Below are 16,844 nucleotides of genomic sequence, written 5' to 3' on the forward strand. Positions count from 1 at the left end.
TCAAAACTCACTATGGTTGGTTGAGGGCTCGAAGTTTCCCAGCATTCATTAACAACTATCTGTTCAATGATTATCTCCCTGGGGCGTGTTGCAGTGAGTTGGCCCAAAGCATAACTGACCCTGGCCGTGATCCAGAGACCTGCCCCCTGACGTCAGTGGCGAGCCTCCCTGGGTGCAGCCGAGGGGCAGGGCTATTCTTTTCCACAGTATTTAAAGCTGGGAGGTTCTGCCACCAAGCACGGCCTTCCCACTGGGAACACAAACTCGCTGGCGGGAAGAGCCCGGAAAGAAACCTGTGGATCTCCCTTCGAGATCATCCAAAGAGAAGAAAGGTAAGTAGAGCTTTGCATTTACATTTTGAAAAATTACAAAGATGAGCTCATTTTTTTCCTGAGAGCAATAACTATTTGGCAATGCACAGCCCTGGCAAAAGGCCGTCGAATGTGTTTGAAGGTGTCTGTTGTTGTTTTTGTTCAGGACGCTTGCGTTTTCCATTTCAGGTGACCTCACATTCGTGCCCCTTAGCAGCACTCTGCAGAAATGCCTCCTCAGCTGCAAAACGGCCTGAACCTCTCGGCCAAAGTTGTCCAGGGAAGCCTGGACAGCCTGCCCCAGGCAGTGAGGGAGTTTCTCGAGAATAACGCTGAGCTGTGTCAGCCTGATCACATCCACATCTGTGACGGCTCTGAGGAGGAGAATGGGCGGCTTCTGGGCCAGATGGAGGAAGAGGGCATCCTCAGGCGGCTGAAGAAGTATGACAACTGGTAAGCTTGGCCCCCGCTGCCTGTCCCAGCACCCTGCAGGCAGGGCTCCCCTGCGTCTCCTGGGAGTTGGTGGAGAAAGGTGAATGAAGGCCTTTGGGTAGTTTCAGACTCTTGAGAAGATGAATGCAATGGTCAGAACCATACAGACTTGAATTTTGTGACATTAGTGGGCCAGCCCAAGCTTTAAATGAGGTGGTGTGCACAAAAGCTCTGCCAACTAGATTCTTGATTAAAAAAAAGACAGCCCCTCTCCTACAGACCAGCTCCTAGTTGAGTAAATGTCCACCTGGCCATGTCTTAGACGGTCTGTGTGTTCACACTGATGGACTGTTGTTAGCGTGCTCAGCACTCTGCTAGGCATGGAAAGCCACGGTACTGAAGGAGATGGTTCGCTGCCCGTGGTGCTTGGCTGAAAGGAAGCCTGTGATTTTTGCAGCTGGTTGGCTCTCACTGACCCCAGGGATGTGGCCAGGATCGAAAGCAAGACGGTTATCGTCACCCAAGAGCAAAGAGACACAGTGCCCATCCCCAAAACAGGCCTCAGCCAGCTCGGTCGCTGGATGTCAGAGGAGGATTTTGAGAAAGCGTTCAATTCCAGGTTCCCAGGGTGCATGAAAGGTGAGCAGAACATTGATTGGATTGGGCAAAACAGCAGAGAGCCTTTTCTTGTTTACATCTATCCTAATGGTAATTCAAACAATAATGGAAGCTCCCACCACCTCAGATGTCTTTCAGTTCCATACATGAAGTTGGCAATGTATTGAAAATGCACATCCCTCTTCTGCTTTTACAGACTGTCTTATACAAACGTGAAAACTATTTCCATGCATATGGGTTTTAAATAGCTTGGTGGGACCCAATTGCACATTTATGAAAACTCTTTAATTTCAGCAGGCTGTTCACTTTCCAGTGGCCTCTTCTAACCCAGGGGGCTGGTGACCAGCAGGGTGTGGTGGTGTTAGTGGAACACCACGAAAATGGGTCTACCTGGGAAAAAAATGCTGGTCGTGTGCGAAGTCCAAGGTCATTTCTCACCAGTGCCCACCCATCGCACCCTGTAGGTCACACCATGTACGTCATCCCATTCAGCATGGGGCCGCTGGGCTCGCCTCTGTCGAAGATCGGCATCGAGCTGACAGATTCACCCTATGTGGTGGCCAGCATGCGGATCATGACGCGGATGGGCACGCCGGTCCTGGAAGCACTGGGCGATGGGGAGTTTGTCAAATGCCTCCATTCTGTGGGGTGCCCTCTGCCTTTACAAAGTAAGTGTATTATTTCAGAATCAAAAGTCAAAATAAAAAAGAAAGCTGAACAGCAAATCCCAGTCGGTGCCTCGGGGACCCCCAAGCAGGGCCCTGGCGCACTGACTTGGGAGGGGTCCTTGTTCACAGAGCCTTTGGTCAACAACTGGCCCTGCAACCCGGAGCTGACGCTCATCGCCCACCTGCCTGACCGCAGAGAGATCATCTCCTTTGGCAGTGGGTACGGCGGGAACTCGCTGCTCGGGAAGAAGTGCTTTGCTCTCAGGATGGCCAGCCGGCTGGCCAAGGAGGAAGGGTGGCTGGCAGAGCACATGCTGGTGAGCCTGCAGGAAGCCCTGATGGGCAGATGAGAGGCCTGGGGGGTGGCAGAAACAGACAGCATTACAGTTCCCACCCGTCAGCACACCTCTCTGAGCGTGCAGGTTCCCGGACAGATCGGGAAACCCCACCAGTAATGATTAGTTCACACATATACGTCGCTTTTGAAGGCCCCCAAACACCAGGGGACCATAGAGATCCTTTGGACTTCATGATTCTGGGAATGTTTGTTTGCACTGATACCTGAAGAAATAGATCTTGAGGGCCTACATTCCAACCTCTGGGCTGAAGTACCAACCTCGGGGAGAAGGAAACAAAGATCACAATAAAGAATCTTGTCCCCAACAGATTCTGGGTATAACCAACCCTGAGGGTGAGAAGAAGTACCTGGCGGCCGCATTTCCCAGCGCCTGCGGGAAGACCAACCTGGCCATGATGAACCCCAGCCTCCCCGGGTGGAAGGTTGAGTGCGTCGGGGATGACATTGCCTGGATGAAGTTTGACGCACAAGGTGACTCTTTTAGACCCAACTCTTGGTAACGATTGGACTCAAGTGAATCGTTGGCCTTCAAAACATGTCACATTCTCCTCAATCCAGTGTTTGGATTTTTAAACTCTGTTAGTCCAGAGTTGGCCAAGCCTTAGAAATATGTATCCTGTAAGAATTCTTCAATTTAATATTCAATCTGGATTGGAACTGGGCCATATGTTGCTGTTTGTTTACATACATACATTTGTTTAAATGGTATTGGTGGAAAATTGTGGAGGAAGCAAGAGTTGTAAACATCTCAAAGTTGCGTATGATGCTTGGATGAAAAGAGATAAATGTATATTCCAGGGAGGGAAAAAAGATTTGAGAAGTTGGCATAGAAATTAGTCCGGCAATATATAAGAGTATATGTTCTGCTTTGCCTGGCACTCACTACTGCTTCTCTGGTTTAAAACTCTCCAGGTCATTTAAGGGCTATCAACCCAGAAAATGGCTTTTTCGGTGTCGCTCCTGGGACTTCAGTGAAGACCAACCCCAATGCCATCAAGACCATCCAGAAGAACACCATCTTTACCAATGTGGCCGAGACCAGCGACGGGGGCGTTTACTGGGAAGGCATTGATGAGCCGCTAGCTTCAGGCATCACCATCACGTCCTGGAAGAATAAGGAGTGGAGCCCAGAGGATGGTGTGTCCCCGCCAGAGGCCTTGGTGTGCCGGGCTGCAGGGACCGCCTGTTTGAGCCAGGCACTCACGAGCCTTTCTCTGTCTTATAGGGGAACCTTGTGCCCACCCCAACTCGAGGTTCTGCACCCCTGCCAGCCAGTGCCCCATCATTGATGCTGCCTGGGAGTCTCCGGAAGGTGTTCCCATTGAAGGCATTATCTTTGGAGGCCGTAGACCTGCTGGTGAGGCTCTCCTTCTTTTAGGCTGGGAACATGGGTGTGCTGGGTACCGAAGGGCATCTGTGAAATCTCTCCTTTTCCATGACCTTGTCAGAGGGTGCCCAGGGGCTTCCTTTCTTGAGCTTCCTTCCCAAAGAGCCAGAATAATTGGCAAGTTCAAATGTAGAACCAAGCCTTCTGGTCACCTGGAACCTTTCTGAATCCTTGATCTATTGTAGCTTGATCAAATTTTACTTTTTACTTTGTGGCCTCAGTCATGTAACTTTGAGTTAGCAGTTTTCTGCAATTTAGCTTGGTGAATGCAAAACTAGCTCGATTACAAAGTTATTGTCTTGCCGTGTCTTTCCATGTTGTGAATAACACCACTGGTTGTGGAGTCTGAATTTCAAAGCCTCTAATGAACATTTCTCTTTTTTTTTTCCTGCTAAAGGTGTCCCTCTAGTCTATGAAGCTCTCAGCTGGCAACATGGAGTCTTTGTGGGGGCGGCCATGAGATCAGAGGCCACAGCGGCTGCAGAACATAAAGGTAAATCAAAGTCCTGATCTGAAACCACAGAGAAGTGGGATTAGAGCACTCTTCGTCACTCTTATGTCTCTCTCCTTTTCTGTGTCTGTGTGTGGGGAGAGAGAGAGAGAGAAAGAGAGAGAGAGAGACAGAGGAGAACAAAGCATGCTAATGTCAACAATCAATGGGGTCAGTCTTGCCTAGGAGAGCATCATTTACTAATGAACTCCCTCTCTGTTTAACAGGCAAAATCATCATGCATGACCCCTTTGCCATGCGGCCCTTCTTTGGCTACAACTTCGGCAAATACCTGGCCCACTGGCTTAGCATGGCCCAGCACCCAGCAGCCAAACTGCCCAAGATCTTCCATGTCAACTGGTTCCGGAAGGACAAGGAAGGCAAATTCCTCTGGCCGGGCTTTGGAGAGAACTCCAGGGTGCTGGAGTGGATGTTCAACCGGATCGATGGAAAAGCCAGCGCCAAGCTCACGCCCATAGGCTACATCCCCAAGGAGGATGCCCTGAACCTGAAAGGCCTGGGGCACATCAACATGATGGAGCTTTTCAGCATCTCCAAGGAATTCTGGGAGAAGGAGGTGGAAGACATCGAGAAGTATCTGGAGGATCAGGTCAATGCCGACCTCCCCTGTGAAATCGAGAGAGAGATCCTTGCCTTGAAACAAAGAATAAGCCAGATGTAATCAGGGCCTGAGTGCTTTACCTTTAAAATCATCCCCTTTCCCATCCATAAGGTGCAGTAGGAGCAAGAGAGGGCAAGTGTTCCCAAATTGACGCCACCATAATAATCATCACCACACCGTGAGCAGATCTGAAAGGCACACTTTGATTTTTTTAAGGATAAGAACCACAGAACACTGGGTAGTAGCTAATGAAATTGAGAAGGGAAATCTTAGCATGCCTCCAAAAATTCACATCCAATGCATAGTTTGTTCAAATTTAAGGTTACTCAGGCATTGATCTTTTCAGTGTTTTTTCACTTTAGCTATGTGGATTAGCTAGAATGCACACCAAAAAAATACTTGAGCTGTATATATATGTGTGTGTGTGTGTGTGTGTGCATGTATGTGCACATGTGTCTGTGTGGTATATTTGTGTATGTGTATTTGTATGTACTGTTATTGAAAATATATTTAATACCTTTGGAAAAATCTTGGGTGAGATGACCTACTAGTTTTCCTTGAAAAAAAGTTGCTTTGTTATTAATATTGTGCTTAAATTATTTTTATACACCATTGTTCCTTACCTTTACATAATTGCAATATTTCCCCCTTACTACTTCTTGGAAAAAAATTACAAAATAAAGTTTTATAGAAAAGATGGATTTGCTTTGCTTGGTTTTTCTTGTTTGAGCTACCAAGAGGAGAGAACTCTGATTAAATATCTTGTGATTTAAATCCTGCCCCCTCCCCAAGAAGGTGGGGACATTCAGAATCACACTTGAAGAGGGGGTGCATTGCCTGGTCCCAGGGAGAAGGAGGGAGCAGATGGGGAGGAATGAGGCAGGGAACCATGGTTGGGGTTTTCTGAATTTGCTGAAGCCACTAGTTGGCATCCTTTAACAACTCTACAAACCTTTAGATGGTGAGGCTTATGTGGCTGGACTGGGAGGGTTTAATGCATGCTTTTTGACAGTTTGGATCTGGAGGGGTCTCAGGCTTCCACAAAAATTACATTGTGGACAGTTTCATAGGATTTTGCCTTTTAACTCTTCAAAGCAACAGTTTTCTCAACTGTCATCCCCGCGGGGGAGCAGAGGAAGACAAGTGAGAAGGAAAAGGGGACAGGATCTGGGTTGAGCAAGCATTAATTGAGCGCCTTCTGTATCCCGGACATCATGCCAATACCATGGGCTGCCCGAGAAGAGAGGTGGGTGGTTTGGTCCCCAGCTCTGCCTTGAACCCTAACCTGCTCTCCTCTACTCCCAGTGTTTATTATTCCAGAACAGTCCAAACAAACCATAAACTTTATATCACAGATTCAATCTGTGTAAATACTATTATCTTCAAGTTGTAGTTTCTTTCTTGGGCCCAGGCTGTGAAATTGGCTTCACCCCTACCACACCCCAGCGGGCAGGCTTGTTCTTATGTCACACTCCACCCCTCCAGTCTCCTCAACTGGAAAACTTGCCTCTTTTCCTCACTTCCTCTGCTCCTTACAATGGCTTCACATGGAAGGTGAAGCCGAGATCACCCCAATTTTACAGGTGAGGAAACTGAGGTCAAGCCAGGAGCGTCCAGCGGGGCTGAGAAATTGCCAGGATTTCCTTCCCCATTAAGGAGCTGAGAGTCTTAGCTCCAGACACGTTGGCTTGTTAGAATATCAAAACCACCGAAGGGGAAAAACCACTTACTGGAATTAAATGCTGTCTGCTGTATTAGTTTAAATCAGTGGCGTTCAAACTTGTTTCTCCTTTTCACTGCGGAACACGTTCTTGACATGTACTTGACTCAGAGTCCCATGTCTAAAGGAGACAGAGCCCAAGGCAGCCCACCTGAAGCTGGGGAGGGAGTCCAAAGTGCAAGCCACCTGGTCTCCATTTCCCCGCCCCCTGGGGGCCTTTGGGCAGCTCCTTGGACCCCTGAAAGAGGCCACCAGGATAAACTTTGTTAAAATGCATGCCTTGTGCCCCACTGTCCTATTACGGGCTTTCAGTAGTCTCCACTCCCTCGGCAGGCAAAGACACTGGCCATCTCCAAATTCCCTCCCCTCCTGCACAGCATCAGCCACCCGGCAAGCAGCCTCACATAGGACCATTTGCCAGCAGGCCCTGCAAGCCTGGGGGACAGCCTAGAGGAGGTCACTTACATACACAGCATAAGAGTTTTCAGGAGACCAAAAAGATTCAATATATGTCATTGACTCCTGACTCAGTTTCCCCAAACCTTGCCTCCTGAGTGCTCCCTCTGTCTCCAAATCCTGATTTTTGTGCGCGGACCCCTGTCTACAATAAACAGGATACTATGACTTCATTCTTCAATGTTCTCTTGTCGTGCCTTCAGATGATGCAAAGTATGTAAGCTAAGCCCACTTGCAGGAAGCTCACAGAAGGCGAGAGGCTCATCACTTGAAAATATGGTTGGAGTGAGATAGAAAGCCCAGAGTCTCCTAATTCCTGGTCTACCACTGGACCACATGACTCCAAAACCAACACTGTGACTGACGTCCTCTACTGGAGTCCAGTGTAAGAGCTGTCCCCTGACCTCCAGGAAGCTGTGTTGCAGACTGGGTTAAAGATCAGAAAACAATAGTTACACAGCAAATATTGAACCAGGACAACAAACCTGCCCTTATTCCCAGTCGAGTCACTTAGGGGGCACTGACAGGTAGGCAGGTGGGGTGGGGTGGCTAGGTGGGGCCGGGGCACACTTGGGAGTCAGGAGTTACAGGGCTCTTTCTCTTCTCTCCCTCTCCCTGGAGACCCACCCTAACCTGGACCCCCCCGGGCTGCTCACTCGGCCCTCTGGATGCCAACAGCATGCACCTTCCAGAGTGCACGGTTTTGGCTGTAAGACCGCAGGGCATGGGCCCTGTTGAGCTCCCTTGACCTGCAGCCCTGCCAGAGGGCACCGAGCCAGGGGAGCAGCTTTTGCTTTGTCCTCGCCTTTAGCAATTGCAGCGATGAATTCATCTGTGGGAAAGAGCTGGCCACCTGCTTCCTCCCTCCTGCCCTTTTTCCTTCCCTGGGGGCAGTAAACACTGACAACCTTGAACACAGCAGAGCTCTGCCACTGGCCAGTGGGGTCTTCTTCCATCTCCTCTGTGCCACTGGGGTCATATTACCTCTGGTGGAGTTGGATAAGGATGAAATAAACTAGCCCAGAGCAGTGCCGAATCTGCAGTCAGGAGGGTCTGTGTGTGAGCCAAGGCCCTACATCTCCCTAGAAGTATGCCCTTAGGTGATTGCACGAAATGCTGAGCCTCAGTTTCCTCAACTGTAAAATGGGAGTGATGATTACTTTCTTCAGGGGGTTGTTGAAAAGCTCCAATGAGACGATGCCAGCCAGGGACTTGGCACACAGCTGGGCCTGGTGGGGGCGGTTGTTCTCATTTTTATTTCACTCCACCTCTCCAGGGTATGGGAGCTCGCTCCCCACCAAGCCGGCTGTCCCACTGATGACCGGCTGTGGCTCTGGAGTCGAAATCTGTCCTCTGTGTAGCCTCCACAACTCCTACTTTCACTGTGCATTTCAGGAAAAGGAGCTGAAGAGCGAAGTCAATCAGGAATATCAGAAGCATTTTTTTCTCTTCGTATGGCGAGCCCATCCCTGTAGGGAGCCACCTTCACCCTTCTCAAACATTTTAGCAGAAGACTCAGAGTTTGGGTCCAGGAATTCTATCTTTAAGAAATGTGTCCTAAGGGAAAAATCATGAAAGTCTGCACAGATTTAGTTGTAAGGATGCTCATTATGGAGTTGTTTATCATGGCCAAAAATTAGGAACCAACCTAAATGCCCAACAATAGGAGATTACTTAAAAGAAATTGTAGCCCTTTTGAGAACAGACAACTAGGCAGCCATTTAAAATGACTCTGCAAAAGATAAGTTATTGACATGCAATATTTGCCACCTGCTTCACCTGTGAAGGTAGATAATGAAAGGGTATTGAGTATTTGTACATTTATGCTTAGAAAAAAAGACTTTAAAAATACCATACAACGGTAACAGTAGCAGCTGGGTCCTGGGTTGTTTGATTGGGAGAACTGAGTTGCCTCATTCATATTTTCACCACATCATTCAGGCTACAGAACTTTGCGGCAAAAAGGGGAGCTTGGCAGAGGCAGGGGGTGCCCCCAAATTGAGAAAACCCTGAATGAACTGACTTTACCCCAGTGATCTAAGGTAAAGTTTCTTCCACGGGATGAAATGGGGGCTTGAGACAGAGATGAATTTCAGATGGGTTCTCAAGCAGATAAACTTGTTTCTGCTGTCCTGAAGTTTTGTCTGGAGATTTTCTGCTCCTCCTCACACAGGAAGCTCAGCATAGCGGGGACCTTTGAGAGGGGTTCAAAACACAGGCACTTGTGAAGGCCCCACTCCCGGGACCACTGGGCAGATTCCAGGAAGAGTGGCCGGCACCGGATCGATGCGGGACTGATTGTTACAGAACTGTTTCCACGCACCATATTCTCTCTACAATCTGGGCCCTCTCTTAGCTCCAGGATAGAGCTCAGAGGTTTCTCTGATGCTGCAGAGCCGGGATTTAGGGATGCCACAGAGGAGCGGCGGACGTCATTTGGTCCACAGTAGCACCGTAGTGGGACCAAGAACACATTTGCCTTGTTGACACCTGCTTGCGTCTTTGCATTGGACACTTATTCCTGGGGGTGCTGGGCCTACGCAGCCTGGGCCGCCTCAGAGCTGTTTCGTCTGTGAGCCCCTTGGTAAAGGGATATGTAAATGTGTGAATGTTCACCAGTCTGAATGGCAAAACTCCTCTCCAGGCGAGGCAATTTGCAGCAAAATATGCTGTAAATATTTGTTCAGCCTGGGAAAATGACTCTAATTGCATAATTAAACTCGTTGTTGATGCTACTTCCGGACAGAATGCCTGCAGAGGAGGGCCCAGCCTGCAGCTGCCCTTCAGAGCTTTTTCAATAGAGAGACTGTTTGCAGAGACTTTTCTCTGGCCCCTGTCTCTTCACAGGGAGAACGAAGAAAGGAACTTGGGGAGAGGTTGTCTGTGGGAGAGAGGAGGGTGTGGAAAGGTCCCAGAATCAGAGGACCACGGGTGTGGGGCCTCGCGGATCCTCCCTGAGGATTAGGGCTATCTTCCAAATGCCCAACACACATTCCACGCTCCACGGACAGCTGGTAACTTGAGCCAACGATTCATTCACTCAAGTGGAAAAATATTAGTAGATTGAAAGAGATTTGCTTAAAAAGACATCAGATCCCAACTGAATCCAAAACCAGCGTTCCTTGCTAAGGTAACCACAGAAACACAATGCGAAGTGAAAGAAACTGGCCACACAAGACCCCTGTATTGCATGAGTCCATTGATATGAAGCGTCTGGAATAGGGAAGGCTGTAGAGACGGAAAGTAGTTAAGGGGTTGCCGGGGGTCAGGGGAGGAAGCAATGGGGAGGGACTGCTGACCCCTGACCCCGACAGCTGCAGGGTGCTTTGTGGGGGGTGATGAAAATATTCCAAAGTTAGATTGTAGTAGAGTTTCCAGAATCCTGTGAGTATATGAAAAAGCATTAAATTATGCATTTGAAATGGCTAGGGTTTTTTTTGTTTTTTGTTTGTTTGTTTGTTTGTTTTGTTGTTGGGATGGAGTCTCACTCTGTTGCCCAGGCTGGAGTGCAGTGGCGCCATCTCGGCTCACTGCAAGCTCCGCCTCCTGGGTTCACGCCATTCTCCTGCCTCAGCCTCCTGAGTAGCTGGGACTACAGGCGCCCGCCACCACGCCCGGCTAATTTTTGGTATTTTTAGTAGAGACGGGGTTTCACCATGTTAGCCAGGATGGTCTCGATCTCCTGACCTCGTGATCTGCCCGTCTCAGCCTCCCAAAGTGCTGGGATTACAGGCGTAAGCCACCGTGCCCGGCCAGAAATGGGTGGGTTTTATGATATGTAAGTTACAGCTCCATAAAGTTGTAAGTAAAAGAATAATATAACCAAGACAAAATATACCAAAGACTCTGAGTTAGAGGCCTGCATTCACCTTGTTGAAAAGAGAGCTGAGGAAGGAAGAGGTGTGTGCACCCCACTGAGACTCTGTCCTCTGAATCTGGAGGAGTGAAAAAAAAAATGGAAAAAGGATGGACTTTCTCCTTATGGATTCAACGTCATTTAATGCCAGGCCAATGATCCTCCTAAAACTACCACGAGTACCATAAAATTATGTCATGTCACCAGCAACTGGATGCGAAACTGAGGCCACAGGGGGCAAAGATCTGCAAAAGTTACTTGGCTAGCAGGTGGGAGAGTGGGAGCCACCAGAAGCCTCAACTTCTAGGCTGACCCCACTGGCATTGAGTCAGGAAACCAAGAACCTCACCCCAGCCTCTCAGCCCATCAGGAAACCCACACAAACTGCTTAGACAGCTGCAGGGAGGGTTTGGCTCGTGTCACTGCATAGGGGAGGGTCTAGACACAGGGCAGGGGCCCTGGACCCAGAGGCTCCAATATGGCAGGAGGGGTCCTATTTCCTTCTCCCCTCTCCCTAGCAGCAGAAATCTCTGGAATGGAAGTATTCACTACAACGCTAAGCTCCTGGTGTGGCCTGAAGACAGTCCCCTCATCTCTGAGCCTGTTTCCCCAGCTGTACAATGAGCACTCTGCCTTGGTCCCTGGAAGCCTTCCCTGCCATGAGGTTGGAGTCACATGGTTCTTCGGTGGGACCCTTAGAATTAGGATTTAGTGAGCCCAGGTCCAGGCGTGGGGAGAGTGACAAGGCAGAGAGCGCGGCTGACTTCATGAGACACGATGAGAATGATTCCACCCCAAGTAGTTCACTGTAGCTCAGCAGTGTGCCTGAAATCCCACTACCGGGATCCCCTATTGCCCCACTTGATGACACCATCTATCCTCACCTGCTTCTGAGTTGATCTGGGAAAGGACAGTGGGGAACACAAGGCTCAGACTCATAGGCATAACCCCAGGTCCCCTCCATTCTGGCCCAAAGCCTGGTTCATCCACAGGCCTCAAAAGTCAGCTAGAAATCCCCAACCTGCTGCTGGTTGTTTGTCTTTAGGGGCATGTGTGAGCTGTTTAGCTCAGACCTCAAGATATCGATCTATCTTTAAGAGAAGCCCCTGGCTTCTCCCAGGGAGATGAGAGGGTACCTGTTCTATGGCCCAGAGGGCAGCATGAGGACCCTCATCCCAGGGAAGCCAGCATCTGGAAGACCTTGTCTGCCATGCCAGCTGCCAACCTCTGGAGGGTTCAAGGCTATTTTTCAGGGATGGGTGAAGATAGCTCCTTGCACCCAGTGGAAGCTGGAAGAGCTCGTGAAATTCTCTGCCAAGGCCAAGGCTCTCAAATCTAGGTGAGCGGACACATGAGCCTGGGCCGCCCAAGACTGGCCCTGGGAGACCAGTCTAGCCCAGTTGGAGGCTCCTTGGCTGAGCCTAGCCCTTGGGGTTGGCATTAGTCCCCTGCCCCATAGTCCCCCTGGTTAATAGAACACTCTGGCCACAGAGGTGAACTCAGGTCTGGCCTCCATGGGTGCGGAGGCTTCTGTTTGAAGCCTCAACAAGGGTTCATCACCATTAAGGACGGAGACCGGGGAGCCGGGGGGCCGGTGACTCACTCAGCAGCTGCTCCCCTGTTATGTAAGGTGGAGCTCAGAGCCATTAGCCGATAGGAGATGAAATTTACATTTTGAATTAACTCGGATCATCAGACTGCTTCTTCTCGACCCAGGGAAATTGAACATCAAGTTGGAGGGAACTGTGGGCAGGAGGGGTGGGGGCTCAGCCAAGCATGCCGGATTGCCTTTTTCTTTTTATTTTTTTCAACAGGCTGCAGGCAAAGGGGACAGGAAGACACTGCTGCGAAGTCAGTCTTAAAGAGAGAGGGAGAGAGAAAGTGGAGTTACCCGTTTTCTGCTTTCCTGGGGCAGAAGCACAGTAAATCCGCATGGCAGAATTAAATTCTGATCTGTCCAATTTCCTCCATCTCACCCTCTCCTAATAGTGCTTATTTATTGAACACTTATTGTGTGCCCAGCACTTAGCTAAACACTTTATAGATAAGGCAGAAGTGAATTTGTCTTTCCCCTTCTTTGTTTCCCCAACCCGCATTTCTAGTGGGGAGGGGGTCTGGTGAGAGAAGTAGAGAGACCGAATTTTATGAACAACACAAAGTGCTGAGTTATGTTAGGAAGACTTCTGGGCCTTTTAGAGGCAGCATTTGGGAATCTGAGTCCCTAAAGCCTCCTGTGACCACAATGCACAGTGAAACCTGCTGTTCTGTCCAAGGGGCCCTGTGGACAGCACCCCCTAGAGGTGTGCATTGCACCTCTCCTCTCAGAGCCCAGATGAGAGCGCACAGCTGAGAGACACAGCTGTTCTGAGTCAAGCCTTGCAGGCTGGGATGGGGATTCAGGAGGAAAGGTGAAGGTGTTTCCACCTTCCTTTGGCCTCGGAGTTTGTCTGCGATCAGCTGCTAGTGAGAGTTTCCTTCCTGGAAAGGGACTGGGTCCAGATGTCCTTCTAACTTGGTTTAGAACAGACTTCCTGTGTCACTCAACTCCCCAACAACTCGGGCTGTGGGAACAGGGGTTCTCTTTCTACTGGGTCTTCCTGGCCTCATGGACAAACTGACTCCCAGGAACTGGGTTACATATAACTCAACTTTCGGTGGGTTCACTTGATGCAACCTCATGTCCTTCATGTCCTGCCCTGAGATGTGTCAGAAGAGGTCAGACCTCCTTGTATGATGGGTATGGGTTCTATCAGTGAAGTGATGTTCCCTGGGGCCCCTCTAACATGGGGGTTACAGTCACTGCATAAGTGTGGAGAACAACTACTGATTCAAGTCTGTGCTGGTAACAGCAGGGTCAACTTTTCGTGTTGCTGAGCATGAGAGAATGTGCTTTGAGGAGTGACATTTTTGTTCTGTTCCCAGCTGGCGGATGCCTCCCTAGAATGGCAATTCTCCAAGATCAATCTGTCACTTTCCAATGAATAGTTATCGAACAGCTTCTGACTGCCTGGCACTTAGAGTCAGCCCAAGTGCTTAGATGAGCTGATCAGGACTGTCTTTCTTAACGAATTGGTCCCACAGGGGGCCCTGTCCTTTTCCCAGGGTCACTGAAAAACTTCAAGCCTCAAGGTATAAGGAGTAATATTTTCTCTAAGGAGAATCTACGTTACTGTTCTGCCCCATTCAGAACTGCCTGATGGTCAGTCTCCTGTTCCATCCCCTCACATTTTGGAATTCTGCCTGGGCAGTGAGGGAAGGTGCATTTGCATTCCACCTCCCCCCTTCCTTCCTTCCTTCCTTCCTTCCTTCCTTCCTTCCTTCCTTTCTTCCTTCCTTCCCTTCCTTCCTTTCATCCATCCATTCATCCATCCTTCTGTCCATCAATCCATCCATCCATCCTTCTATCCATTGATCCATCCATACATTCATCCATCCATCCATCCATCCATTCATCCATCCATCCGTCTGTCCATCCATCCATCCTTCCATCCATCCATTCATCCATCCATCCATCCATCCATCCATCCATTCATCCATCCATCCATCCATCCTTCTGTTCATTTGATTCATCTATGCATCCATGCTTTTGTCCATTGATCCATTTATTCATCCAGCCATCCAGCCATCCACTGTCCATCCATCCATCTGTCCATTTGTCCATCTATCCATCCTTCCATCCATCCTTCCTTCCTTCCATCCATTCATCCACCCTTGTATTCATTGTTCCAGGCTTTACTCTTCCATTTAATTATTCTTTCTCATATTCTCCAACTATCTATGCCTCTGGATGCTTGTCATCCATCTGTATATCCATCTAATGGTCCCTCAACCTCCAACAAGCCACTCATCTGATCTCCATCCAGTCCATCAATGATCAACCCTGCATCCATCCTCAATCCATCCTTTCATCTTATCACTAAGGACACATAGCTCCCCATCTGTGAGAGCCGAGTTTGAATTAGCCCTGCCTGGTTTTTCCACATGCCTTCAGGATACAAATAACTGTACCCAGACATAGCAGACAAGCTAGGTGTCCTGAGAGGTGTAGACAGGTTGTTTCAAAGTTTCAGAGGAAGGAGAAGGAGCATCAGGGAAAGCTACTCAGAGGAAGCAGTGTTTGATTACTGTCATAAAATAACATCATATTTGGAAAGTCAAGATATAACTGGAAAACTGTAGGCATTCCAGCGGATTATGAGATCTGCGTGAGGATTGGGTGGATGGAGGTAGACTGGTTGGAGAATCAATAGAGGGTGAGTAGAGAGGTAGATGCTGTGTAGACGGCTGGAGGTTGAAAGGATGGATGAGAGGTTTGGTCAGATTAAAGGGTGTGGAAGTGGGAACAGAAGAAAGGTAGTGTGGCCCCCTCCCATGCTAGGGCAGATTATGAAAAACCATGCCGTGTAACTGAGCAAGGGTTGATTTTGTTAGACAGGGAGGTAGAGAAGCTTGTGGATGATGAGCGAGCCCCCAGGGAGAGTGGCCTTTTCCAAAAGCTCCTCTGATATTGTATGCCCTCCGCACTGGGGGTGGTGATCAGTGCTGTTCTTCTCAACTTGGGGATATGGGGGCCAGAGACGCCATGGAGTACAGGCCCTAACCCTCTGGCTATTCTGCAGTCTGCCATCAATCAAGTGCTCATGGCTAAAACTCCAGCCAACAAGGAACTTGAACAACACAAGTCTAGAAAACAGGCTGTTGTCAAGAGTTTGACTGATTGATGGTTTGGAGCTCAGAAAAAGTTTCCCCATGGTCATTTCTTAATGGCCATTTCAGAACAAAGGGGCAGAGGAAACCAAACACCTTCCCAGGGTCTTGCCTCTGGCAGGGGAGAAATTGAGGTCTTTGATGGTTTCAGATGTAAGTGCTACCCTGCTGTTAGGCTAAAATTTCCAGTATTTGAAAAGTTCCAAGCTAATTTTCAGGGAGGAAATTAGATGAGAAGTGGCTTTTAAAACATGGAGAATCTTATGTTTAAAAACTTGGGTTGCCAAGGAAACTCTCTCTTCAATACTTCCTTGCCACCATGTTGTAAATTAAGCCCCTAACTGAAAGGTAATTAAGGTAATTGGTGGCACCGCTGCAGAGAGAATGTGGCAAGTCAGCCGGAGGGAAGGAGCCCCCAACCTTTTAGGGCACACAACCCCCTTTGCTCTGGGGAAGCTGCATCCATTACTGCATGTGAGGGTCTTGAAGGCACCTTTGGAGAAGGCAGACCAGCAAACACCTGTGAGCCATACTCAGTGAAAGGCCAAGGAAAGGAGATCTGAAATGTCACGCTGCTACCCTGTTGGTTTCGAATAGGTGAAAGCTCCATGAGTCAGTTAATGAGCAGATTGGGAAGGGCTGCAGTGTTCTGGCCCCCTGCAGCCAGGTTAATGTATGTGGTATCAGGAGAGAGCTTCAGCAATTGTTTTCTGTCACTTTCAGGAAGGAGGCAATTAGTTTGTGGTCCCAGCCATCCAGCAATCCATCTGTCCATTCATTCATCTCTCTATCTGTTCATTCATCTGTCCATCTGAACATCTATCCACCCACCATCTAACCACCCACCAAGCCAGCCATCCACCCACGTATTTGTTTATCCACTCATCCATCTATCTGTTCACCTGTTCATCCATCTACCCACTCTCCCCACATACACAGCTGGATGGATGGGCATATCAATGAATGGAAGGATGGATGGATGGATGGGTGGATGGATGGATGAATAATGGGAGGGGCGAATGAGTGGGTGGAGAATAGACAGATGGATAGTGGATGAGTGCATAGCTACTATCCATCTGTCCACCTATCTCCATTTACTTATCTATGCAGCCACCCACCTACACGTCCATCCATCCATCATCTATTCATCATCCATCCTCCATCTGACCGTCTATCAGTTCATCTCCTACCCATCCATCTAGTAAGTAAACATTTCCTA

The 16,844-nt window shown here is 48.9% G+C and overlaps 1 protein-coding gene across 1 annotated transcript; it reads left to right on the top strand.

The window, feature by feature from the left end:
* Positions 1-238: 238 nt before the first annotated feature.
* PCK1 (phosphoenolpyruvate carboxykinase 1) lies at positions 239-5,583 on the top strand. The gene is made up of 10 exons (XM_003806166.5): positions 239-332; positions 501-764; positions 1,201-1,382; positions 1,826-2,029; positions 2,159-2,346; positions 2,696-2,858; positions 3,300-3,524; positions 3,613-3,744; positions 4,172-4,267; positions 4,492-5,583. Exons 2-10 carry the CDS (start codon positions 541-543, stop codon positions 4,944-4,946), a joined length of 1,869 nt encoding a protein of 622 aa, XP_003806214.3. The 5' UTR covers positions 239-332; positions 501-540; the 3' UTR covers positions 4,947-5,583.
* Positions 5,584-16,844: the final 11,261 nt, after the last annotated feature.

This window comes from Pan paniscus, chromosome 21, assembly GCF_029289425.2.
Source record: "Pan paniscus chromosome 21, NHGRI_mPanPan1-v2.0_pri, whole genome shotgun sequence".
NCBI classification, from domain to species: Eukaryota; Metazoa; Chordata; class Mammalia; order Primates; family Hominidae; genus Pan; species Pan paniscus.

Coding starts and splice junctions, on each gene's coding strand:
- PCK1 (XM_003806166.5), top strand. CDS start 541: ATGCCTCCTCAGCTGCAAAACGGCCTGAACCTCTCGGCCAAAGTTGTC. Junction 765..1,200: donor CTGAAGAAGTATGACAACTG/GTAAGCTTGGCC, acceptor TGATTTTTGCAG/CTGGTTGGCTCTCACTGACC. Junction 2,859..3,299: donor GATGAAGTTTGACGCACAAG/GTGACTCTTTTA, acceptor AAAACTCTCCAG/GTCATTTAAGGGCTATCAAC.